The following is a 26,770-nucleotide window of genomic DNA, read 5'->3' as shown; positions in this document are numbered from 1 at the left end:
TTCTGCTAAATTGGAGAGTTTTGTCTCATCCTGTCTCACAGCTGTATATGTGAGATTAACAACACAATATATAGTTGCAGCAATATAACATCGCATAGAGAAGGGCATTTTCTGACAGAAGACAGTTCAGGACCAATGAAACACATGAAGAAATGAGTTCTCAACTATCCTTTGTTCTCCAAAGTCAAATAAGAACATCGCTAGTCGCAAGTTCAAAGATGTCCATCCAGTGGTTTCCTCTGCTGGGGCATTAAAAGCAGGGAGCATCTTGTCGCAGGGGTGTCAAACTTATTTGTTATGAGGGCCGTATCTGATAAAAATGAGACCATGTTGGGTTGGGCTGGGTCATGTCAGGCTGGGCCATGTCAGGTCAGGTCATGTGTGTACCTATTTTATATATGTGTGTGTGTGTGTTCTTATTGTTGCTTAGTCGCACAGTCGAGTCCGACTCTTTGTGACCCCATGGACCAAGTCATACCAAGCCCTCCTGTCTTCCACCATCCTCCAAAGTCTACTCAAATTCATGTTAGTTACATCAGTAACGCTGTCCAGCCACCTCATCTTTTGCTGTCCCCTTCTTCTTTTGCCTTCTGTCTTTCCCAGCACTAGGGTCTTCTCCAGGGAGTGCTCCCTTCTCATTTGGTGGCCAAAGTATTTGAGCTTCAGTTTCAGCATCTGACCTCCAGGGAACAGTCAGGATTGATTTCCCTTAGGACTGACTGATTTGATCTTCTCGAAGTCCAAGGGATATATATATTTAAACATGCTTACAACATTAGCACTTGTTAGTTTTAAAGGTGTTTTCTTTGTATTTCTCCTATGGGATCCAGGGAATTGGGCAAAGGAAGTGCTGGCTCTTTCCTTCCTTCCCCAGAGGACTGGGAGGGGGGAGCCTCAGCCAATAGAAGGAAATGAGGCTTGGTCAGTGGTTCTGCTGTGCAATTGAGAGAGCCTGGAAAAACAAGCTCTGCCTCCCTCTCTCTTCCTCCCCAAGGGAGGAGCCTCAGCCAATGGAGAAAATAGAGCTTTTGTTCTGAAGCTCCTGTACAATTGAGCAACCCTTGCAAAGCAAGCTGTGATGCAGAAGGAAGCAAGATATAAGGAGAAGGAAGCAGATGACAGCCAGTTGCTCGGGGGCCTGATAGGAGCCCTCCGGGGAGCCTGATTTGGCCCCTGGACCGCAAGTTTGACACCCCTGGTCTAGAGGGACGAGCTGGACAGAGCACGCATTTAAGATGTCTACAAACGAAGACACATTTTCCAACTTGAAGCAAGCTCTTTCCGCAAAAACAAATGGCAATTTCTGGCTCTTCTGCCCAGCAAGACATTTCTCCCAGATTCAGGAATACAATTTCCATTAATTAACACCATTCCCGGCTTGCAGTATGTTAATTCTGTTTGGGTAACTTGCTATCACAAGACTTTTGCAACTGGGCCAGACGTTCCCTAGGGAAAGGCTGCCGGGGAGGAAAGGAGAGAAAGCTGAAAGCCAAGGTGGTACAGTGGTGAAACAACAACTGAGGGGTGACATGGTAAAGGTTTACAAGATTATGCATGGGATAGAGAAGGCAGAGAAAGAAGTACTTTTCTCCCTTTCTCACAATACAAGAACTCACAATACAAGTACTTTTCTCCCTTTCTCACAATACAATGAAATTGCTGAGCAGTCAGGTTAGAACAGATAAAAGGAAATACTTCTTCACCCAAAGGGTAATTAACACATGAAATTCACTGCCACAGAAGGTGGTGGCAGCTACAAGCATAGACAGCTGCAAGAGGGGATTGGATCAACATATGGAGCAGAGGTCCATCAGTGGCTATTAGCCACAGGGTACTGATGGATCTCTCTGTCTGGGGCAAGTGATGCTCTGTATTCTTGGTGCTTTGGGGGGGGGGCAAAAGTGGGAGGGCTTCTAATGCCCTGGCCTCACTGGTGGACCTCCTGATGCCACTTGGCAGGTTTTGACCACTGTGTGACACAGAGTGTTGGACTGGATGGGCCACTGGCCTGATCCAACATGGCTTCTCTTATATTCTTATGCTATAGCAATCTTGAATATGCTATTCAGGTGTGTACCTGTAAGTTGCAAATCTATTTTTGATTCACTGACATTCATTACAGAAAGCTCATGGTCAGCGCTATGAGCCTAAGACCCAGCGGAAGAAATGAAATGGCTGAGCATTGTGAGCTTTTGTACATAAGTGGCTTCATGTGCCACTTAGAGAAAATAGAGGTTTTGCTCTGTAGCTTTATTGAACAAACCTGGCAAAGCAAGCTGTGATGCAGAAGGAAGCAAGAGAGAGGGAGAAGGAAGCAGATGACAGCCAGTTGCTTGCAGGCCTGATAGGAGCCCTCCAGGGGCCTGATTTGGCCCTTGGGCTGCATGTTTGACACCCCTGGTGTACAGGTTCTGTGGACAGGAGCTCTGTGTGTAAAAGAGCAGCCTTGAGCCTGTCTGGAGAAAGTGGAATCAAATCTCCCGAGGGTTTAATTGAGGCTCAGTTACAAAATAGCCACCCACATCGGGAAAGCTTGTCATCTATGGGTGGTGAAGTTTACTTTATTATACTGAAACATTTCCAAACAAGATCCGTACACTGTTTTCTATTAAATAAACCTTCATCTCCATCTGTATCTTTTCCAAATATCTATGGAAACGTAATTTCTACTTACCACATAAATAATTACAATCTTGGACTAAAATGCTCCCAAATAAGATACCTTTAGGGCATCGGTGTCTGGGGGCTGAATCAGGCTGCCGGAGGGCTCCTATTAGGCCCCCAAGCAACTAGCTGTCATCTGCTTCCTTCTCCCTATCTCTTGATTCCTTCTGCATAACAGCTTGCTTTGCACGGCTTCCTCAATTGCACAGGAGCTACAGAGCACAATCTCTATTTTCTCCATTGGCTGAGACTCCTCCTTTGGGGAGGAAATGGAGGGGGGGAGGCAGAGCTTGCTTTGCCAGGCTCTTTCAATTGCACAGCAGAGCTACTGAGCCAAGGCTCCCTTCCTTCTATTGGCTGAGGCTCCCCCCCCCCAGTCCCCTGGGGAAGGAAGGAAAGAGCTACAGAGTCCTTTGCCCAGTTCCCTAGATCCCATGGGAAAAATACAAATAAAGCATCTTTAAAACCAACAAGTGCTAATGTTTTAAACATGTTTCCAAGTTTTCTTAAAAATATATTTAATTGTGTTTGTGTCCTTTATAAAGTTTATATCTCTGCTACCTAATCTTAAATAGGTACTCACATGGCCTGGCCCAACATGGCCTGGGCCAACCCGACACGGCCCAGCCCAACAAGGTCTCATTTATGTCAGATCCAGCCCTAATTACAAATGAGTTCGACACCCCTGCTTTATGGAGAACATACTGTATACGTTACCAACTTGAAAATCTTTTTCTTTGATAGTGGACAGCTGGAGCTTAAAGAATCCATAGTAAAGGCCAGAGTGTGTATGGGGGGGGGGGGGAACTGGACATTCTTCAGTCCAGAGGGCAGTTGCTTCAGAGTCTCCCCTCCCCTCCTCCACAGCTGCCACAGAGGGAAGGAGAAAGGGTAGCAAGGAAAGGGGAGAAGCTATGGGGGCTTCCAGGGGGAAGGAAAGAGAAAGTAGTGGGGGAGAGGTAATAATCAGCACTGAAGCCACAAATGATTCAAGACAGACGAGATCACAATTTATATGCAAAAAGATCAAAATAGTTAAGGCCAGATAAACTAATTTGTATTGGATTCACATTCCTTTTCAGACTATCCTGAAGCATAAACAAGAGAGACCGAGAAACACAACCATCAATTTCACTTTTCCTGAGAGTCAGTGTGGTACAGAAGCTGTAGTAAGGACTGGAAAAGGTCTGGGTTCAGATCCCCACTTTGCCTTGCACCAGCCTTTTCTCACTGGCGAGGAACTGGTTGACTATAGAAGATGATGATATTGGATTTATATCCTGCCCTATACTCTCAATCTCAGAGTCTCAGAGCGGTCACAATCTCCTTTACCTTCCCCCCCCCCCCACACACAGATACCCTGTGAGGTAGGTGGGGCTGAGAGAGCTCTTACTGCAACTGCCCTTTCAAGGACGAAAGCTATGGCTGACCCAAGGCCATTCCAGCAGGTGTATTTGGAGGCGTGGGGAATCCAACCCAGTTCTCCCAGATAAGAATCCGCACACTTAACCACTATACCAAACTGGCTCTATAGTTCCCAATTGTCAAGTTATCATTTATGTCAACCTTACCTCCAGTTCTGCTAACTCTTCCTCAGTCAGATGATGGTCTTCTATGTTCTTCAGCTCCGAGTTGGTCCACAGGTCGATAGAGCCGGATAAATTCAGGAGCTTGTCCCACAAGGCCAGGGCTCTTCCCAGATTATCACAATAATTCTCCGTCCTCTCGTTTATCTACAAGTGGGGTTGTGGTTTCCCAAAAGAAGAAAAAGGTGTGGGGGAGAAAGCAAAACATAAGCCTTTAGCGACTTCATATGTCAAGGAAGGCTGAGATTAAACCAGAGAGATAAACAAGAAGGGGATAAATCAGTCGTAACCCCTCGGGTAAAGGCAGTTTCTTACCGAATACGGCTTTGAATATTAGCATACCAAAGCCAAACGGAGCAAGACAGGTCTGGCAAGTTGGTTTGGCGCATCCCATCTTATCCCCTCCCAATAATATGTCCCAACTAGTCTTGGTGGTGAAGAAATCACATGCAAGTCGATGCAACCGAGAATCAACATCTCTTGCCAGCCGTTTAAGAAGGCACCCCCATTCCTAAGGACTGCATCAACAGAGAAGCTTCCAGGACAAAACAATCCAAACAATGCAAGCTAATATTGCCTGCCTGTATAACCCCTCCCGGAATTATCCCCTGCCAGACCTCATGTCTGACATAACAAGCGAAAGCTGTCGAGATAAGCCAGCCCGAAGCCCCAGAGTCACACTCTTTCAAGCTCTGCTTTGAATTTTTTTTTAAAAAATGATGACTGTCTTTTCCTTGCGAGGCCTCGATTTGCTGCAGTTAATTTATCTGAAATATGACTTGCTGGCCACAGTCAATTACGGTAATGTATAACAGATCAAAGCTCCTTGATCGTTTGCTTTTCTACGTACGTCCAGCCATCTGTCTACAATGACATTAGCCTCATTCTCGAAGGGGGGCTCCTCAAAGCTCTTCATTTTGTTCAGCTGGAACTGAAGGTTTTTGCTGATCTGGTTTATCTTGTCGATGTCTTCGGAGTGGCTGCTGAACTCCTTCTTGGCCATCTCAACCTGTAAGAAATGAAGAAGATGATGATATTGGATTTATATCCTGTCCTCCATTCCCAACCTCAAAGTATCAGAGTGGCTCACAATCTCCTTTACCTTCCTCCCCCAAAACAGACACCCTGTGAGGTGGGTGGGGGTGAGAGAGCTCTCCCAGAAGCTGCCCTTTCAAGGACAGCTCTGCGAGAGCTATGGCTGACCCAAGGCCATTCCAGCCGCTTCAAGTGGAGGAGTGGGGAATCAAACCCGGTTCTCCCAGAAGCATCCATGGACTTAACCACTACACCAAACTGGCATTTGTGGTGCTAGACACATGTATTGTATTTGGGGGCAAACTTTAAAGGGAAAGGAAGAAACCTGCCAGTTTTTTGCTTGCGTGGGGGTGGGGCGGGTTACATGGAGAGTATGTGTTTTAATAATCCTTTAATAATGCAGTGCTTTATTTTATTATTTAAAAATATTTACAAAGCAAGAACAAAAGGGGGAAACAAATAGATGCGATTTCCAGTGAGTAGGAGAATACAGCTCAAATTATTAATGCATTAAAAGTTCCAAAAAAGGACCATCGTTTTTCAAATACACACTCTGTCGCTCCTCTTGTACCCGTGTCAGCTTGGTTCCTAGACGTATCCTGCAATTTTGTTAGTCACTCCTCCCTTAACACAGGAACCTTTCTTTTGCTTTCAATCATTTGTGCAAGCCGCAATCATGCAAAATAACAGCTCTTTCTCTTTTCTCTTCCCTAATTGTTCCTATTAAATAGATTAGCAGGTGTATCTTTGCATCTAAGGGGAGGTGAACGCTTAAAATCCCGTTTATCTTTGTCAAGAAGTACTGATGGCTAAGACGACCGAGAGTACTTTTTAAAATTAAAAATGACCTAATGTAATCCATTCTGATCGTTTCTGCATCAAACATCTAATAATTTCATTCTTGGTTCATTTAATCTAGAAAGTTAATTGTAACATTGTACGTACAAGAAAACTTTATCACAGATCTGCATCTTTTTCTCTCCAGCAATATACGGTCTCCTCCTCCCCCTTTTTATCCCCTTGTTGGTCCGCAATTTTCAGATTGTTGCCTCAAAGGGAGAGCCCTATGATGCTAAAATATTCCAGTGTCCCAAATATTTCAATAAAAATGCCCACTGCATTTTAAAGATTCAAATTTTGAGTTTTGGGGATGTGACACTTGGACAGAGAAGAAAACTGACAGAAAAGACATTGATTCATTTGACATATGGTAGACCACCAAAAAGACAAATAAAAGGGTTCTAGATCAAATCAAGCCTGAATTTCCCCTAGAAGCTAAAATGGCTCAACAGAGGGCTATTGTACGTTGGTCACATCAGGAGAACACCAGACTCAGTAGAGGAGGAGGAGGAGGAGAAGAAGGCAGATATATACCCTGCCCTTCTCTCTGAATCAGAGACCCAGAATGGCTTATAATCTCCTATATCATCTCCCCCCACCACCAACAGACACCCTGCGAGGTAGGTGGTGCTGAGAGAGCTCTCCCAGAAGCTGCCCTTTCAAGGACAACCTCTGCCAGAGCTGTGGCTGACCCAAGGCCATTCCAGCAGCTGCAAGTGGAGGAGTGGGGAATCAAACCCGGTTCTCCCAGATAAGAGTCCGTGCACTTCACCACTACACCAAACTGACGATCGTGCTAGGAAAAGTTGAAGGCAGCAGGAAAAGAGAAAGATTGAACCTGAGCCGGGTTGTTTCAAAAAAGGAAGCCACCGCCCTTCGTTTGCAAGACCTGAGTAAGACTGTTAATGACAGGACACACACACACTCCTACATTTTTCTCTCTCTCTCCTCCCCTATTTTGCCCTTGAGGGCAAACAATTTATTATTCAAAAATAACAAACCATCTACATACTCAAAACTTATCGTTGTCCAAAGATATAAAACATTTTGCAAAGCTTTAAAAGTCTAAAAAAAACAAAAACATTTTGCGTACAAAGATCTATTGCAGATAACACATTTTACGAAAGTAAGAATTAGAGGGGGAAATTTTTGCAGCAGATATTCAGCAATAGGAGACCACAATGTAATACATTTCTTTTGCCTACCAAACTCAATAGGAATTGATGCATTACTAATTTTCCCCATTATAAAAAGTTCCCATCATTTATTGAGGGCAAACAAAATGTCTGCTTAAAACCTATGCACTTCAGTGACATTGTATTAATAGTCACGTGCTCATATCTGTTTATTCACGACAAAAGCCAGCAAACTAATACAAATCACCAATTTAAATTCGTTGGAATCGATAAAGCAGCTTGTACATGCGTGCAAATATAAAATTATAAAGAAATAAAATGGAACAGACATGTTAACAACAACAACAACAACAAACATGGTATCTCATGACAGGAGTGTTTTGTTTTTAACTGTCCGTCACAGATCTCTGAAGCGGTTTCTTTGTATGGGAAAGGATTGTTAAAACAATGCAAATATGGGACCATTTGATCCTACAATATGATTCTAATATAATTCAACTATTACCAGGCTGCATCTGTTCACTTTTCATGTATTAATACTAAATAACACTGAAACAACCAGTGCTTTTTTTTCTTTGTAGCAGGAATTTCTTTTGCATATTAGGCCACACACCCCTGATGTAGCCAATCCTCCCGGAGCTTCCAGTAGGCCCTGTACTGAGAGCCCTGTAAGGAATTCTAGCAGGACCTCCTTTGCATATTAGGCCACACACCCCTGATGTAGCCAATCCTCCTGGAGCTTCCAGTAGGCCCTGTACTGAGAGCCCTGTAAGGAATTCTAGCAGGACCTCCTTTGCATATTAGGCCACACACCCCTGATGCAGCCAATCCTCCTGGAGCTTACAGTAGGCCCTGTAAGAAGAGCCCTGTAAGGAATTCTAGCAGGACCTCCTTTGCATATTAGGCCACACACCCCTGATGTAGCCAATCCTCCGGGAGCTTCCAGTAGGCCCTGTAAGAAGAACCCTGAAAGCTCTTGGAGGATTGGCTACATCAGGGAGGTGTGGCCTAATATGCAAAGGAGTTCCTGCTACAAAAAAGCCCTGGAGACAACCATATACGTTTTTCAAGGAATGCCAAATTCTTACTTGCACTCTTCTATTGACATTAAGAGATTTAGAAGGGGGGGGTCACTCGGCTTAGAATGGTAGTTACAGTCTGCAGTTTAACATCACAAACTGATCTTCAGATTCACCCTAACCGCAAAAAAACGTGCCATCAAATTCATACTCAGTGTCAGCACATGGTATCTCATGACAGGAGTGTTTTGTTTTTAACTGTCCATCACAGATCTCTGAAGCGGTTTCTTTGTATGGGAAAGGATGTTTACGACCGCAAGACTGCAGTAACATAGACCCCTAATGTCTGACAACTAGACGACCTCATTAAGGAGGGAGGGTCTTTGTTTTCCAGCAGACAATGCAATCTGTTCTCTCGTGGATGTAACCGGTGATGGGAAAGTAGGACAAAGGTCTTGTAGGCAGTAACAGAGGGAAAAGAGCATTCTCTCCTGACCTTTGTGTGGGCAGAAAAATAACAGTGGGATTTTTTGACTCTGAAAAGAATTCCAGCCACTGTTCACAATTACAAATGTCACAAGATGCTGTCTTTGCACAAGGGTTTATCTTTTAGAACACCACCACAAACAGCTGGAGAACAGCTCTCAGGGGTCATTTTGTGGGAAAAAGAGATGCCAGAGCTCAATAGCACAACTGATTTGCATAACTCATAACTCATTTGCATATTGTCAAGCATAGGTATTTCGAATAATCAAGCACTTGTTGGATACAAAGACTTGGTTTATTGATAATCCATTGTTGCTCAAGGTGCAGTACCTTGAGAGTGATACAGAGTTGCTCATAGCATGGTGTTTTAAGGATTACATCAAAGGGTATAGGAAAGATAGCTTCAAGACATAACAGGCTTGTGTGAATTGTTACAGCTATGCAAAAATACTATCCTGCAGTTGAAACATCCCTCGGTCTCATACATTCTTGCCCCTGTTGATAAGCAATGAATGGGAACTGTTCCGGGGAGGCGCCTCCTTTCTCTCTATCATCAAAGTTACAGCATTCCTACATTTGCTACCCAGAGGTGGTAAAGAGGAAAAGAAAGGTGAGAAGTAAGAGGGGAGTTTGAGCTTTGATATGCAGCTATGAGAAAGGACAGTTGTCAGGACGAAAGAGGAAGAAATCAGAATCCAATAATGCACAGAAATAGCATGCCTGACACATATGCCCCACACCCCCTGACATCACCAGAAGGTGTATTAAATTATATCAGCTTAGCATCTACCTTAAAATACTTTTTGAATTATAACTGTCGTAATAAAACCTTACTCCCATCATAACTTTTTAAATTACTTTCTCCTATGTGGCCGCAGTGCAAAACTGTAATTGGTAAGGAGGTTTTCCTTGTCTCTTCCTGATAACGTTTGTTTCCAAATGAAATCACCATTCAAGTGCAGAATGCTCTCATTTTCAGCTCCCCCTACAGAACACATGGTGATCCCGCCAGCTGCAAAGTCATCCTGCCCATGAAGTTGGAGGAGAGCATATCCCAAATAACACTGGTTGGACTAGATGACCCTGGAGGCCCCTTCCAACTCTATGAATCTATTATTCTATACAAGAAGTTGCCTTCTGCTGAATCAGACCTTTGGTCCATCAAGGTCAGTGTTGTCTAGTCAGACTGGTAGTGGCTCCCCAGGGTCTCAGGCAGAGGTCTCCCGCATCCCCTGCCTGACCCTTTCAACTGGAGATGCCGGGGACTCAACCTGGGACCCTCTGCAAAGCAAAAGCTCTTCCACTGAGCTACCTTCCTTCCCCAAGTCTTCCCCTCTATTCTAAGTCCCTTCAGAGCAGACCAGGCTGAAGGGAGCAGGGGAGTGTCATGCTCTACTCCTTCCAATGTGACCCTTGCAGATAGGGTTGCCAGCCTCTAGGTGGGACCTGGAGATCTCCCACTTTTACAACCGATCTCCAGCTGGCAGACATCAGCCCTCCTGGAGAAAATGGTTGCTTTGAAAGGCGGGCTCTATGGCACTGCACCATGCTGAGGCCCCTCCCCTCCCCACCCCACCCCAAATCCCACCTTCTCTTAGCTCCACCCCCAAAGTCTCCAGGTATTTTCCAAAATGCAGGAAATGGGAGATGATACCAAAGGCTCTTGAAACATCACATAGTCTCCAGGTATTTTCCAAAACAGACCTGGCAACCATACTTGCAGATGATACCAAAGGCTCTTGAAACATCACATAGTCTCCAGGTTTTTTCCAAAACAGACCCGGCAACCATACTTGCAGGAAATGGGAGATGATACCAAAGGCTCTTGAAACATCACATAGAGTTCTGGGGCAATCACCCACTTCCTGGTCAAAGAGGCACCATGGGCAAGGGACAGTGGTTCATGGCCTACTCTTCTCCCCGATGTTCAGATGGCTTCCCTCTTAAACCGCCCCCCCTTGGTTGAAACAACCCACCCATGCCCCATCCAAAGGTTCCTGCAGTCTGCACAGGGCTCTGAGATGTCTCACAGATCAACAGCGTTGTAAAAGGAACTGAAATAGTGCTCTCACAAGACTTTGGGTTCCCTTTATAATATTTCCTGCTGTCCTATAGGGCCTCGCCCGACAAAATCTCAATGAGTTATCTGACAAGAACTTCAGTGACGTTTGGGGGTTTCCAAAATAACCTGGATGAGGGCCAAATTCTGTCTGCAACTGAAGAGGAGGAGGAAGAAGAAGAAGATGATGATGATATTGGATTTATATCCCGCCCTATACTCTGAATCTCAGAGTGGCTCACAATCTCCTTTACCTCCCCCCCCCCCCACAACAGACACCCTGTGAGGTGAGTGGGGCTCGAGAGGACTCTCACAGCATCTGCCCTTTCAAGGACAGAGTCTCAGAGAGGCCTACAATCTCCTTTACTTTCCTCCCCCACAACAGACACCCTGTGAGGTGGGTGGGGCTGAGAGGGCTCTCCCAGCAGCTGCCCTTCCAAGGACAGAGTCTCAGAGCGGCCTACAATCTCCTTTCCCCTCCTCCCCCACAACAGACACCCTGTGAAGTGGGTGGGGCTGAGAGGGCTCTCCCAGCAGCTGCCCTTTCAAGGACAGAGTCTCAGAGCGGCCTACAATCTACTTTACCTTCCTCCCCCACAACAGACACCCTATGGGTGGGGTTGAGAGGGCTCTCCCAGCAGCTGCCCTTCCAAGGACAGACTCTCAAGCGGCCTACAATCTCCTTTACCTTCCTCCCCCACAACAGACACCCTGTGAGGTGGGTGGGGTTGAGAGGGCTCTCACAGCAGCTGCCCTTTCAAGGACAGAGTCTCAGAGCGGCCTACAATCTCCTTTACCTTCCTCCCCCACAACAGACACCCTGTGAGGTGAGTGGGGCTGACTCTCCCAGCAGCTACCCTTCCAAGGACAGAGTCTCAGAGCGGCCTACAATCTCCTTTCCCCTCCTCCCCCACAACAGACACCCTGTGAAGTGAGTAGGGCTGAGAGGGCTCTCCCAGCAGCTGCCCTTTCAAGGACAGAGTCTGAGAGCAGCCTACGATCTCCTTTCCCTTCCTCCCCCACAACAGACACCCTGTGAGGTGGGTGGGGCTGAGAGGGCTCTTCCAGCAGCTGCCCTTTCAAGGACAGAGTCTCAGAGCGGCTTACGATCTCCTTTCCCTTCCTCCCCCACAACAGACACCCTGTGAGGTGGGTGGAGCTGAGAGAGCTCTTACAGCAGCTGCCCTTTCAAGGACAACTCCTACGAAAGGTATGGCTGACCCGAGGCCATTCCAGCAGGTGCAAGTGGAGGAATGGGGAATCAAACCCGGTTCTCCCAGATAAGAGTCCGCACACTTAACCACTACACCAAACTGGCTAATGAGAGCAGCATTAGCCAGTCTTCAGGGCCAGACCTAGGGTGCTGCCCACCCACCCACCCCCCGGCTGCACTCCTTCATGGCCCGCATGCTGAAGTAGGGCAGGGAGGGCACCTGGGAAGGGAGGTGAGGGCACACAAGCCAGCCAGCCTGCTGACTTCGTTGTGCCTCCCTCCCAAGTGGAAGGAAGGTGATGCGAAGCCAGTCAGCCACTGTACAAACAGGGCATTTGGCTAGGACACCGGGGAGGGGGAGCGCTCAATTCAACTCCCCCTCCCAGCCAACACCCTAGGCAAATGCCTAATTTGCCTAATGTAAGGGACAGCCCTTCCAGTCTTAAGAGCCCAGGACACAGAAGCGCCAAATGAAATGCACACCAGACCTTTCTCGACTTCCTCTCCTACGATTGATAACAAGGAATCTGTCCGCCAAGGCACGGCGCCAAGAAATTTCAAGGTGGGTGGCAAACACCCTCTTTTGAATGACCCCACCCCATGTAAATGTGTCAATTTACATCACTGTTTCAGCTAGTCACAATGAATGGAAAACGAACGACAGCAAGTGGTGAAGAACAGCTGGATCCAAGTGGTTCTGCTGTTCTCCTGCAGAGAAACGTGGCTACCCTTGGAAACTAAGTGGTGAAGATTTGTTCTTGAAAAGTGCAAATCACATCCAACTTCAATGAAATCTCAATGAAACTGCCGTGCAGTTGGGTTAGAACGGCTAAAAGGAAGTCCTTCTTCACCCAAAGAGTGATGAACACATGGAATTCGCTGCCACAGGAGGTGGTGGCGGCTGCAAGCATAGCCAGCTTCAAGAGGGGGTTGGATAAGCATATGGAGCAGAAGTCCATCAGTGGCTATTAACCACTGCAGCACTGCAGTCGGAGCCCTCTGCTCATGACCTGAGTTTGATTCCAGCAGAAGTTGGTTCAGGTAGCCAGCTCCAGGTAGACTCAGCCTTCCATCCTTCCGAGGTCAGTAAAATGAGGACCCAGCTTGCTGGGGGGAAAGCGTAGATGACTGGGGAAAGCAATGGCAAACCACCCCATAAAAAGTCTGCCGTGAAAATGTGAAAGCAAGGTCACCCCAGAGTCGAAAACGACTGGTGCTTGCACAGGGGACTACCTTTACCTTTATAGATGGAACTCTCTGTCTGGGGCAGTGATGCTCTGTATTCTTGGTGTTGGTGGGGGGGTGGAAATAGTGGGAGGGCTTCTAGTGTCCTGGTGGACCTCCTAATGGCACCTGGGGTTTTGGACCACTGTGTGCAGGGCGAGCGTGTGGGACTCAGCGAAGAAGGTGGCCACCTGGGGTGCCACCTCACCACAGTGATGGGGGGCAGGCACTCCCTCCCCGTCCCCGCTCACGCTTACCCGAACACGTGGCTCCGGCTGCCCCTTGCGCGGCCCTCTCCCACTTCAGAGGGAGCCAGGAAGAGGCCGCCTCCTTCTTTCTGAAGTGCTCGCCAAGGTTAGAAAGAACAGGGCGGCCTCTTTCCGGCTCCCTCTGAAGCTGAAGAGGGCCACGCAAGGGGCGGCCCGAGCCACACATTCTTAAAGAAAGCAGCCCACCCTCACCCCAGTGCCCTGCACTGTCGCCTTGCCTCAGCTGCTGCCACCGCCCAGACTTCGATGCCAGGCCCGCTCTGCCCCCCTACCTCATGCTGGTTTCCCTCAGGCCACCCTTGCCTGGCCCTCTTCCGCTTCAGAGGGAGCCGAGGCCACCCTCTTCCCAGCTCCCTTTGAAGAGAGAGAGGGCCAGGCTGAGCTTTCACGCGCAAGAGTGCGCAACCTGATGACGTCACTTCTGGTGATGTCATCCACATGTGACCAGTGAGGAGATGGAAGCAGCCTGGGCTGCTGGAACCCCTAGCGCTGGGCCTGTCTGTGTGACACAGAGTATTGGCCTGGATGGGCCAATGATCTGATCTAACATGGCTTCTTTTATGTCCTTATGATTGCCGTCTCACTTCCTGGGACTCACCAGGCCCTGCTCATACATATCACAGCTTGCATCTTCAACGATAAGGACCTTTTCCAGTTCTTAAACTGTGACATGGCTCTCAATTTTGTAGGCAGCTCCAATTTCTGCACTCCGCCCCCCAATTTGCATGGAACCCCAAGTGGACTCAAATGCAAAAAGAGACCCTTTGAACTCACCTTGGCCATTATCCTCTGGAGGTTCTCCTTCCCCATGTAAGACGCTTGCTGAGACAGGGTACGCTCTTGCTCCTGAGTGATGCTGGCCAGACAGTTTTTGCAGCTGTGAAACTGTTTCAAGAGCTCTATCGCCTGAGTGCACTGCTCCTGTCTGTAGAAAGAAGAAGATATTGGATTTATATCCCGCCCTCCACTCCGAGGAGTCTCAGAGCGGCTCACAATCTCCTTTACCTTCCTCCCCCACAACAGACACCCTGTGAGGTGGGTGGGGCTGGAGAGGGCTCTCACAGCAGCTGCCCTTTCAAGGACAACCTCTGCCAGAGCTATGACTGACCCAAGGCCATGCTAGCAGGTGCAAGTGGAGGAGTGGGGAATCAAACCCGGTTCTCCCAGATAAGAGTCCGCATACTTAACCACTACACCAAAGAAAACAGCAAAAGCGATTAACAAGCCTGCAGGTCTCTCTAAGCCCAGAGAGGTTCACTTTTCATAGGACTCTGAACACACCACTAATCAAAGAACCTGGGAGACGGTTCCCTCTCCCAGTTCCAGAAAAGCTGGGCCTTCACTGATTTTTCAGGAGTTGGCTTGTAGGGCTATGTTCACTAAGTTTTTAAAAAAAATATGCCTCAAGGTAGCCCACTGACAGACAGCGTTGTGTAGTGGCTACAGTGTTGGGCCAGATTCTGGGAGACCCAGGTTCGAGTCCTCGCTCTGCCACGGGCTTACTGGCTGACCTTGGGCAGGTCACACACTCTTCGTCTAACCCACTTCACACCGTTCATATTATTATTATTGATTACATTTCTGAATTGCCCAATCCCACGGCCAGATTTTGCAGGGCAACACCCAGGTGGCTGTCCAATAACAGATACACCTGGGTGTCATCAGCATACTAATGACACCCAAGGTCAAAACTCTGGCCCAGCTGGGCAAGGGGGCACATATAGTTGTTAAATAACATCGGGGAGGGACTCCGCACATTAAGGGGTGCCTAGGGAACACACTCTCTCCCAGCATCCGAGGAAAGAGAGGTGTTCTGCGTTGTTGTTAACTGTTCAGTTGTGTCCAACTCTTGGGAGACAGTATGTGCCAGTTCTCTCCACATTTTCCAATCCTGTACTGTTTCTTTGAGTTGTTCTGTGCTCAGGTTGGTATCAGCTTTTATGGTGTCTAGCCACCGTGTTTTTTGGCGGCCTGGTTTCCTTTTGCTGCTAACCAATTCGAGCATCGTTGCTTTTTCTAGTGAGTTCTTCCGCAAGACGTGGCTGGAATAAGTCCGTCGCAGTTTTGCTATTTTTCTTTTCAATACTGGATCATGCAAACTTCAGCCTCCTACCTTTCAGCAATGGAGAGCTTTGTCTCTTTCCATAAGACTTCCATAACTGCCCACCGCAAAGTGACATCGTCTGCCCCCTCGGACTGTGAAAGCTGACTGCTCATTTCTTTTAAGGATTTCATTTCCACCGCGTGGCGATTCAGCTTCTGCTTCAGTTCGTTTAACGATTTCAGCCTGTATCGAGAAAAAATAATGAACGGATGCAATCTAAAAAGTCTCTGCAAAACAATCCTGACGCAGAAAAAGGTTTATTTGCGTGTTTTTGCAAAATACGTCCAGATCCGATACCGCCTACAAGGGTGCTGGCGGAAGGTGGCATCTGAAGGGGACAGATGAAGCTCCCCGGGGAGAGAGTCCCAGAGCTTTGGTGCCATGACTAAGAAGGCCCTCTCCTGGGTTACCCCCTGCCTAATCTCAGAAGGTGGACACACCCAAAGCAGGCCCTCCAAATGTAGCCGTAATGGTCAGATGGGTTCCCCCTGTTCACTCAATAAACAGTCCATTCAGTTCAAAGGTTCAGTTTATTCATGTGCTTCAGGCGGGTAGATTGCTCAGACTCAGTCTGAGTTAGAACTGAGGTATACCTTAGCAACAAACAACTATGAGCGGTGGCAGCCCTACCCCCCCCCCCTTTCTTACCATAGCTACTAGTTTTTGGGAGGTTTCCCAAGAACATAACATAAGAAAAACAGGTTACTCACCTGTAATTGATGATCTTCGAGTGGTCATCTGTGCAGTCACACACATGGGTTTTCCTATCAGGACGAACCCTACCTCGGAGATTTTAAATAGCTAGCCTAGGCGTTATTTTTGGCGCGCACTCCCTCCCGCTCTGGGGAGCAGGCATCCACTGCGCATGCCTGTAGCGCGAGGGAGGCGCCCAACCCACTCAGTTTCTTTCCCCGCCGCTGACATAATAGGAGCGCGGATATATAAGACAAGTAGCCAGCAGCGGGGACGGCTGGGCGGGCGTGTGTGACTGCACAGATGACCACTCGAAGATCATCAATTACAGGTGAGTAACCTGTTTATCTTCTTCGTGGTCTCTGTGCAGTCCCACACATGGGTGACTGATAAGCTGATCTGCAAGGCGGTGGGTGCTGGCACTAGAGTTGGAGGAAAAAATAGTGCAAAGGTTAGTGCAACATAGGCAGCACATTATAGGCTATAAGGTAAGTAACTACTCACCAAGCCCGGACCAGCTTCTTAGTCAAAGATGGAGCGAAGAACTGCCTGTCCAAAAGATGCATCCCGCCTAGCACGAACGTCCAAAGCGTAGTGCGTGGCGAAGGTCGAGGAGGAAGACCAAGCGGCAGCAGCGCAAATGTCCTCCATGGATACACCCCTGGCAAGGGCAGATGACGTTGACAAAGCTCTTGTAGAATGAGCTCTTATGGCAGATGGAACTGGTTGCTTCGCGAGCTTGTAGCACAGCTCTATAGCAGCAACCAACCACTTTGATAGTCTCTGCGTAGATATCTTTTTTCCCTTATGACGGCGGCCGTAGGCCACGAAAAGTCTGGAGTCTGTGCGGAACGATGCAGTTCGATCTATATAGTAGGCGAGTGCTCTTCTCACGTCTAGACAGTGTAGAGCTTCTTGGCCCTTATCCGTAGGCCGTTGGAAAAAGGCAGGTAAGGTAGTGGTTCTATGCAGATGGAATGCGGAGACCACCTTCGGTAAGAAAGCGGGATCTGGCCGTAACACCACCTTATCATGGTGAAACATGGTGTAAGGCGAGTCCGCTCTGAACGCGCAGAGATCACTTGCTCTTTTAGCAGAGGTGAGTGCAACTAAAAGAGCCGTTTTCCATGAGAGGAGGTGAAGTGGTATCGTAGCCATAGGTTCAAAAGGCGGTTTTACTAGTTGGCTAAGCACTAGTGACAAACTCCAGCTAGGATACATTTGCCGTAGTGGTGGGTGCAAATGTAAGATTCCCTTTAAGAAGGATTTCGCAGCAGGGTGTGAGAAAACAGTTCGACCCTGTACATGCGGGTGAAAAGCTGAGATTGCTGCCAGGTGCACCTTCAGAGAGGAGTACGTAAGGCCCTTTTCTGACAAATGCAGTGTATATGCTAAGATTTGAGGCATGGAAGCCGAGGAGGGTCTGAAATTATGCTTGGTAGCGTAGATGGAAAACCTTTTCCATTTCATGGAATATGACTTCCTTGTTGACGGTTTCCTTGCATTAAGGAGAACGTGTCTTACTCCTTCAGGAAAGTCTGAGAACATATCCTCCAGGCCGTCAGGCGAAGTCTGTTCGGGTCGTGGTGCAGAACCCTGCCGTTCTGTTGGGACAGGAGGTTGTGTGCCAGAGGGAAGTGATGGTAAGTGCTTTCTGACAGGAGGAGAAGGGTTGTGAACCATGGCTGACGTGGCCACCATGGCGTCACGAGAATGCAATCTGTGTTGTCCAGTTGAATTTTCTGTATGCACCGTGTTATTAACGGAAAGGGAGGGAAGAGGAAGTGTAGTGGACCGGTCCACGTCTGTATGAAGGCATCCCCTGCAGACTGTTGTGAGGGCGGACCTCTCATAAAAAAGATCGCACACTGTGCATTTTCTGGTGCAGCAAACGCATCTATTGACGGAGTTCCGAATTTCCGGAATACTGGCAGAAGGTATGACCGGTGGAGTGACCACTCGTGGTCGTTGATGGAATATCTGCTCAGTCTGTCCGCTTGGACATTCTGTATGCCAGGAAGATGTACCGCAGTGAGGTGGATCTGATGGGCAATACTCCAATGCCACAGGTGCATTGCTCTTTTGCAAAGGCGGGTGGATGCTGTCCCTCCTTGCCTGTTTATATAAAAAACCGTCGCCACATTGTCTGAGGCGATCTGTACGTGTAGGCCTTGAAGAGATGGAAGGAACGATTTTAACGCTCTGTGAACGGCTAGAAGCTCTAAGCAATTGATGTGGAGCGACTGTTCGTACGGTGTCCATTGCCCCTGGACCGTGAGTACGTCGAGATGAGCTCCCCAGCCCCATCTCGAGGCGTCTGTTGTAACCACTGCTGATGGACTTGGCCGTAAAAAGGGCATTCCCGCAAGCAGGTGAGCTCGAACTGTCCACCATTCGAGCGAAGGGAGGATGTGGCTCGGAACAGTGAGGACCGTTCCTTGAGATTGGTGTTGGGGTCGAAACGCGCGGACGAACCAGATTTGTAGGGTTCGCATGCGTAGTCTTGCGTGTGTCAGAACTGCCGTTGTGGCTGCCATAAGTCCTAACATGCGCTGAATGTTGAAGGCCGCTTGCTTGGGTTGTTGCATTATTTGTGTGGCCAGCGTCTGAATGGAGGATATCCTGTCCACAGGAAGATACGCCTTGTGGTCCGTGGTGCACAAACGAGCCCCAATAAACTGAATGTCTTGAGTTGGGGTAAGGTGTGACTTTTGATGATTGACCTGGAGGCCCAGGTTTGCTAGGAGCGCAAGTGTGATGGAAATGTCCTTCATCAACTGTGTCCTTGAAGCTCCCACAAGGAGCCAATCGTCTATGTATGGGTAGGTTGCAACGCCGCGTTGCCTGAGGTACGCTGCAATAACCGCCATACATTTTGTGAATGTCCGTGGTGCCGTGGAAAGTCCGAAGGGCAGAGCTCGGAACTGGTAGTGGTTGTTGCCAACGGCGAAACGCAGAAACTTCCTGTGGCATTGGTGTATTGTCAGGTGGAAGTATGCGTCCTGTAAATCTACCAGTGCCATCCAGGAGTTTCTGGGGATTAATGGCAGAATCGATTGTAAGGTGATCATTCTGAATTTTCTGTGGCGGATGAATTTGTTTAGGGCTCTTAGATCCAGAATCGGGCGCTGTCCCCCATCCCTTTTCGGGACTAGAAAGTACCTGGAATAAAAACCTGTCCGATGATACTGGACTGGGACAGGCTCTATAGCCGCTTTGGCTGTTAAGGTGTCTATTTCTTCCTGAAGGGAAGGTGATGGGGGAGTGGAAACAAAATGATGTCTTTTTGGTGGTGCTTGAAACTCTATGGAGTAGCCCCTCAAAATAATGTTCAGAACCCATTTGTCTGTGGTTATTTGTTGCCAATTGTCGAGAAATGGAAGAAGCCTGGAGACGTGCTGAAGTGGTAGAGGTAGAAAGTCAAAGAGACTGCTTCGATGAAGATGCAGCCTTTTTAGGTGGTTGTGGTCTCTGCTGTCTCTGGTTAAAGGATTGCTTTGGAGGAGGAGCTTTACGTTTCCAGTATTCAGATTGTCGAGGGGATCTGGAACGTTTGAAGGGGGTTGGTTTCCATGATCTGGGCTTATAGCTCTGTTGTTGTTGCTGCTGTTGGGCTACCCCCAATCTTTTCGCTCGTTTGCGGCTGTCGTCCACGGTGGACAGTATATCGTCCGTTGTGGCATTAAAGAGACCTTGGCCATCGAAGGGAAGGTCTTCTATCTTGAATTTTAGATCAGGCTGCAACGAAGAGGATCGAAGCCAAGCATGTCGTCTTAGGGCAATGGAGGCGGCCATCGCCTTGGAAGTGCACCCCACAGAGTGACGGATGGTGTTTATCTGTTGCTTTGAAATCCTGTTGAGCTCCTGAAGTAGCTTGCAGGCTTGTTTCTGGGAGGGCTCAGGCAGGGCAGAGACTAGCGTATTCAGTTGGGAGGAAATATTGTGGGAATACGCGGCGAAGTATGCTAGGTAATTGTTGATCTTGGCAGTTGCCGTCGAGATTGAATACATTTTCCTTCCAAGAGTATCTAACTTCCTGCCTTCCTTCTCAGGGGGTACCGGGTGGCGGGTCTGTTTGGTTTTAGAAGATGAATGCACTATCAGAGAATTCGGTGCTGGATGGCTAAATAAAAATTTCGAATCCGGTGCTTGGATCCTATAAAGGGATTCGATTCGTTTTGAAGTCGGGGGAATGGAGGCTGGGTTGTCCCAAGCTTCTTTGATGGCTTCTAGGTGTACCGGCAGCATCGGCAGAAAGGAACCAGCAGGTAAATCTGAGTGCACCAGGTCGTGTACCACGTCTGTCACCTTGGGTGCATCCGAAGTAAGAGTTACGTTAAGTGCAGAGGCCATATTGGCAATCAAGTCCAGGTATGTCTTTGCCCCTTCGGAAGGTGACAAATCCGCGGGCTTGGCGATATCTGAAGCAGGGGACCCAGGGGACATGGACTGTATCGAATCCGATGATTGAGCTTCGGATTCAGCATCAGAGTCAGGTTCGGGTTCAGGTAGGTCCGGTCTGGTTGGAGTCGTGCTTTTGGGTTCCACTGGAATCGCACCCCTAGGTTTAGAAGTCGAAGTGGAAGGAGTCGGAGACGGCTGTCTCGGTGGTTGCTTGCTCCGTTGGACAGGAGTCGCTTCCTTGGATGGGTTCATGTGATAATCGGTTCGGTACCGAGAATGATGGTATCCGCAGCATGCATGGGATTCGATGGAAGGAGACCTAGAAGCATAATGGCGTCGCCTCGGGGACATGGATGGGGACCGAGATCTCGGGTTGTAGCGATGGCGGTCCCTCCCTCTACTAGGGGATCTCTCCGGGAAACGCGCATGATGATACCTATATCTCTCCATGCTGGGAGACCTGGCTGGGAACCGATGCGCATCGAAGTACCTGTAAGCATCATGTTTGTACTGGATGGGATTCGACATATCGCGGAACGATCTAGGATTGATGTGGTGTCGAGTCCACTGTTGCGGGTCTCGAATCGGCTCCAGCGCAGGGTCTAGCATGGATCCATGCGGGGAAGGGGATCGGGACGGAATGGGAATAACTTCTTCCGTCTGCTGGTGCGGCGACTCCGTAGCCGGGGTGGTCACTTCCTGGGTGTCGGATCCGGGAGTGGAAGGCTCGCATTGCGTCTCAGGCTCATTCTGTTGTTCGGAGGATTTTCTCGAGTCCTTCGGAATCTTCGGGTCCTTCGGGTCTGTCGGTTTCCGCGGAGCCTTCGGATCGGACGGTTTTCTCGAATCCTTCTGGCCCTTCGGGTCGGAATGCTTATGTTTCTTAGTGTGCTTCCCGCCCTTTGGTTTAGTCGCCGCGGCCGTTTGTTCTGACGTTCTCGCGCCGTCGCCGGCTTTCGCGGCATCGCCGGACTTATGCTTACTGGGAGCAATGGCCACTGAAGCTGCCGACCTTGCGCCGTCCCCTTGGGGAGTCAGTAGGGGAGGCGACTTACTTGCTGACGAAGATTGCGACATATCAGGCTGGAGCACAGACTCCATTAAGTGGCTTCTGAGTCTAGCGGCTCTGTTTTTTCGCGCCTGTTTGCAAAATTGAAGGCAGTGCGCACAGGCGTCCACTTTATGGGATTCTCCCAAACAGAACAAGCAAAGCGAATGCCCGTCCGATGTAGGGATTTTCGCCCTACAGCGCGAGCACCTTTTGAAAGTTATTTTACTGTCCCTTCCTTCCATACGCCCGGGGGGGGGGGGTGGGGGTGGGGGAAGGGAGGTCTGAGGGAAAAAGCGGGGAAGATATTTATCTAAATCTTTTTTTTTTTTTTTTTTTTTTGAAGATAAGAATATGAAGAAATAGCGAAGGATGAAATAAGAGGAAACTTGAGGAAAACGAAGGCTAGATATCTGAGGTAAGTGAGGAGCGCAACGAGGTAGGACTATCCCGGGCGGCGGTTGGAAAGAAACTGAGTGGGTTGGGCGCCTCCCTCGCGCTACAGGCATGCGCAGTGGATGCCTGCTCCCCAGAGCGGGAGGGAGTGCGCGCCAAAAATAACGCCTAGGCTAGCTATTTAAAATCTCCGAGGTAGGGTTCGTCCTGATAGGAAAACCCATGTGTGGGACTGCACAGAGACCACGAAGAAGATCATAAGAGAAGCCATGCTGGATCAGGTCAGTGGCCCATCCAGTCCAACACTCTGTGTCACACAGTGGCCAATATACGTGTGTGTGGATAGATAGATGGATAGATGGATAGATAGATAGATAGATAGATAGATAGATAGATAGATAGATAGATAGATAGATAGATAGATAGATAGATAGATAGATAGATAGATAGATAGATGGATGGATGAACACGTACACACATATATATATATACATATATACTGTGGCTAATAGCCACTGATGGCCCTCTGCTCCATATTTTTATCCAATCCCCTTTTGAAGCTGGCTGTGCTTGTAGCCGCCACCACCTCCTGTGGCAGTGAATTCCACATGTTAATCACCCTTTGGGTGAAGAAGTACTTCCTTTTATCTGTTTTAACCTGACTGCTCAGCAATTTCATTGAATGCCCACGAGTTCTTGTATTGTGAGAAAGGGAGAAAAGTACTTCTTTCTCTACCTTCTCCATCCCATGCATAATCTTGTAAACCTCTATCATGTCACCCCGCAGGCGACGTTTCTCCAAGCTAAAGAGCCCCAAGCGTTTGAACCTTTCTTCATAGTGAAAGTGTTCCAACCCTTTAATCATTCTAGTTGCCCTTTTCTGGACTTTTTCCAGTGCTATAATACCCTTTTTGAGGTGCCGTGACCAGAATTGTGCACAGTATTCCAAATGAGACTGCACCATCGATTTATACAGGGGCATTATGATACTGGCTGATTTGTTTTCAATTCCCTTCCTAATAATTCCCAGCATGACGCTGGGCGTTTTTTATTGCAATCGCACACTGTCCAAGGGCCACAATCTTGATATATTTTGTTCCAATGAAGCTCTACGCATTACCCATAACAACAGGTGGGCCTACACTAACGTGGGATAGTTTGGGATGGAAGCTTGAAAAATGGAAAATAACAGCATGATACAAAATACATTCACAGCATCAGGACTATTTCTAACATTAACCCTATAATGGCGAAGCACTTGACATTAGGATTCGTATGGAATTAAGGCAATCTTCCAAGTATGTTGGTCCAAAGCCACACTCAGGAATACTTTAGAAATGCTCAGGCATGTTTAAATATCTGAAACATTTTTTTAAAAAAACACCTTTCTGTCTTAGCATAAGGAGCAAAAGGAAAGGAAAGGTCCCCTGTGCAAGAACCAGTCATTTCCGACTCTGGGGTGACGTTGCTTTCACAACGTTTTCACGGCAGACTTTTTACGGGGTGGTTTGCCATTGCCTTCCCCAGTCATCTACACTTTCCCCTCCAGCAAGCTGGGGACTCATTTTACCGACCTCGGAAGGATGGAAGGCTAAGTCAACCTTGGGCCGGCTACCTGAACCCAGCTTCCGCCGGGGATCGAACTCAGGTCGTGAGCAGAGAGTTCAGACCACAGTACTGCTGCTTTACCACTCTGCACCACGGAACCATAAAAAGCACTCAAGGGGAACAAAGAAACCATAATAATCCTAAAAGAATTAAATACATAAAAACAACAATGCTCAAATAGAATCATAGAGTTGGAAGGGACCTCCAGGGTCATCTAGTCCAGGGATCCCCAACTCCCGATCTGTGGACGGGTACTGGTCTGTGGTCTGTTAGCAACTGGGTCACACAGGCATGGTGCTCTCGGCTTCCTGAGAAGTTGAAACTGGTGGGACGGCACGTCAGCGTGGGCTCTCCTCCAAGCCTGCCTTCCCAGCTGGGCTCAGAGGAGAGGGGGAGGCAGATCGGCTGCTTCTGCCACCTCGCGGCCTAGCAGGGAGGCAGCAGAAGCAGCCCCACTCTCCCCTCCCATTTAAAGACCCCTCCCCACGGAGGGGCAGGGGCGCAGCCTGGGGCAGCAAAACCCCCAGTGCTGCCCCGCCCTGGTCCACGGTAAAATTGACTTCCATGAAACCGGTCCCTGGTGCCAAAAAGGTTGGGAACTGCTGATCTAGTCCAACCCCTGCCCCCTGTACAATTCACGAATACCTCCCCCCCACCCCTACCCTCAAACACACACCACACTTGCTCACCTTTGCTGAATAGCAGGAATCGTCGGGTCTCTCAAGCCGATTTTACCAATCGTATCGTGGATATCTTGAATGTTTTTAAGGAGCTCGCTAGCCCTCAGGGCAAATTCCGCCTGCGCTTCAGAATCCTGGGCAACTCCGTGTTTCCCCCCAGAACTGACGGCACGATTTTCCTTAGTGCGCGAAGCCGCATCGAGCATCCCGATACACGTTGTTCTCCTGCCGTCGGCATCATCCAGGCAGACATTGACCCTCACCAGCTGCTCATCTAGTGATTTCGCCTCTTCCCACAAGGCATCTGCCTTGGATACCTGTGGGGCTCGGGCGTCAAACACGAGGGCCTCCTCAGGACTCTCCGGCGACTGCCTCAAACCTCTCAGGGAAGCCAGGAAAATCTCCAGCTCTTGCAGGGTCCTTCCAACAGCCTCCATCTTATCGCCCAGTTCTTCAAACCACTCTTTGTATTTAACCACCATCACGCACGCTGCTTGCCGATCTACCGGGTCAAGCCTCCCTCCAGCGGGGTTGCCTTGTTCCAGCTTGTTGCACTGCTCGATGCAATTCGCAATAGAAGCCTGCATTTCCTGGAAGGAGGAGGAGGAGCAGATATTAGATTTATACCCCACCCTTCTCTCTGAGTCTCAGAGTGGCTCACAATTTCATTTATCTTCCTCCCCCACAACAAACACCCTGTGAAGTAGGTGGGGCTGTCACAGAAGCTGCCCTTTCAAGGACAGCTCTTTGAGAGCTATGGCTGATCCAAGGCCATTCCAGCAGCTGCAAGTGGAGGAGTGGGGAATCAAATCCAGTTCTCCCAGATAAGAGTCTGCGCACTTAACCACTGCACCAAACTGGCTCTTAACCACTAACCAAACTGGGGGCAGAACGACAGAGACAGCAAGTTGAGGGGAAATATCAGTCCCTCCTGTACTGAACTTACATGATTTTTTTCATGGGATAGGGAAAGTAGAGAAAGAAGTCCTTTTCACCCTTTCTCACAAGGCAAGAACTCATGGGCACTCCATGAAATTGCTGAGCAGTCAGGTTAGAACAGATAAATGGAAGTACTTCTTCACCCAAAGGGTGATTAATACATGGAATTCCCTGCAACAGGAGGTGGCGGAGGCTGCAAGCATCGATGGCTTCAAGAGGGAATCGGATCAACATATGGAGCAGAGGCCCATCAGTGGCTCTTAGCCACAGCGTATAAATGGAACTCTCTGCCTGGGGCAAGTGATGCTCTGTATTCTTGGTGCTTGGGGGTGGGGACAACAGTGGGAGGGCTTCTAGTGTCCTGGTCTCACTGGTGGACCTCCTGATGGCACCTGGGTTTTTTGGCCACTGTGTGACACAGAGCGTTGGACTGGAAGGGCCATTGGCCTGATCCAACATGGCTTCTCTGATGTTCTCATGTGACTATCCCACCTGGAGACGAGGGTTGGGCCTGTCACTCAGTGTCAAGCAGTCCCCCGCCATAAGGACTTCCACGTTGAATCCAGACCACTGCGACACCGCTAGAATAGTTCTGCTTGCTGGCATGTATCTTATGTCTGTGAAACTTACAAGTAGCCTTTTCTCACCCTGAGGTATGTGGTACTTATTGGTATCAAGGTTCACTACTCTCAGAGGCCGGGGGTAGAATTCTAGCAGGAGCTTCTTTGCATATTAGGCTGCACCCCGATGTAGCCAATCCTCCAAGAGCTTACAGGGCTCTTATTCCAAGGTCTACTGTAAGCTCTTGGAGGATTGTCTGCATCAGGGGTGTGTGGCCTAATATGCAAAGGAGCTCCCGCTAGAATTCCATCCCTGCCAGAGGATATTGCTTTTGGTTGCAGCTGGCCTGAACTGGAACTTGAGAAAAGGAAGGGGGGGAAGGGGAATGTTGCATTGGTAGAAAAAAGGCGCCTTTTACTCAAATGAGTAATGGTCTGGATCAACCAATGTATTTGACTGTCTGTACCTTTATCTTGCTCTACCAAGAAGCGGTCTTGCCTGTTACATCTTTATTAAGTGAATAAAGGCAGGCATAAAGTGAATCTTTGGCAGGCCAGGCAACTGCTGCCCTACCTATCCCCTCAGGATTTAGATACTGTGATCCATGCAATGGTCACTCCCAGGTTGGACTGCTGTAACTCGCTGTACACAGGCTTACCCTTGCGGCTGATCCGGAAACTCCAGCTAGTGCAGAATGCGGCAGCATGGCTGTTAACTGCGTTGCCTTTACAAGAATTCAGCCAGTGCTGTGCCAGCTGCACCGGCTACCTATTGAGTACTGGATCCGCTTCAAGGTTTTGGTACTG

The 26,770-nt window shown here is 48.6% G+C and overlaps 1 protein-coding gene across 1 annotated transcript in view; it reads right to left on the bottom strand.

Annotated features, from left to right (window-relative positions):
- SYNE2 (spectrin repeat containing nuclear envelope protein 2) overlaps nucleotides 1-26,770 on the bottom strand; it is a 407,300-nt gene that overhangs the window by 283,232 nt on the left and 97,298 nt on the right. Inside the window, exons 26-30 of the mRNA XM_060261546.1 lie at nucleotides 24,474-25,054; nucleotides 15,645-15,818; nucleotides 14,306-14,456; nucleotides 5,101-5,259; nucleotides 4,236-4,397 (exon numbers count right to left, since the gene is read on the bottom strand). Of these exons, the coding sequence (XP_060117529.1) occupies nucleotides 4,236-4,397; nucleotides 5,101-5,259; nucleotides 14,306-14,456; nucleotides 15,645-15,818; nucleotides 24,474-25,054 (1,227 nt within the window). The remainder of the gene's footprint in view (nucleotides 1-4,235; nucleotides 4,398-5,100; nucleotides 5,260-14,305; nucleotides 14,457-15,644; nucleotides 15,819-24,473; nucleotides 25,055-26,770) is intronic.

Source organism: Heteronotia binoei, chromosome 21 (assembly GCF_032191835.1).
Source record: "Heteronotia binoei isolate CCM8104 ecotype False Entrance Well chromosome 21, APGP_CSIRO_Hbin_v1, whole genome shotgun sequence".
NCBI classification, from domain to species: domain Eukaryota; kingdom Metazoa; phylum Chordata; class Lepidosauria; order Squamata; family Gekkonidae; genus Heteronotia; species Heteronotia binoei.
This window is presented reverse-complemented; position numbering and strand designations above follow the sequence as displayed.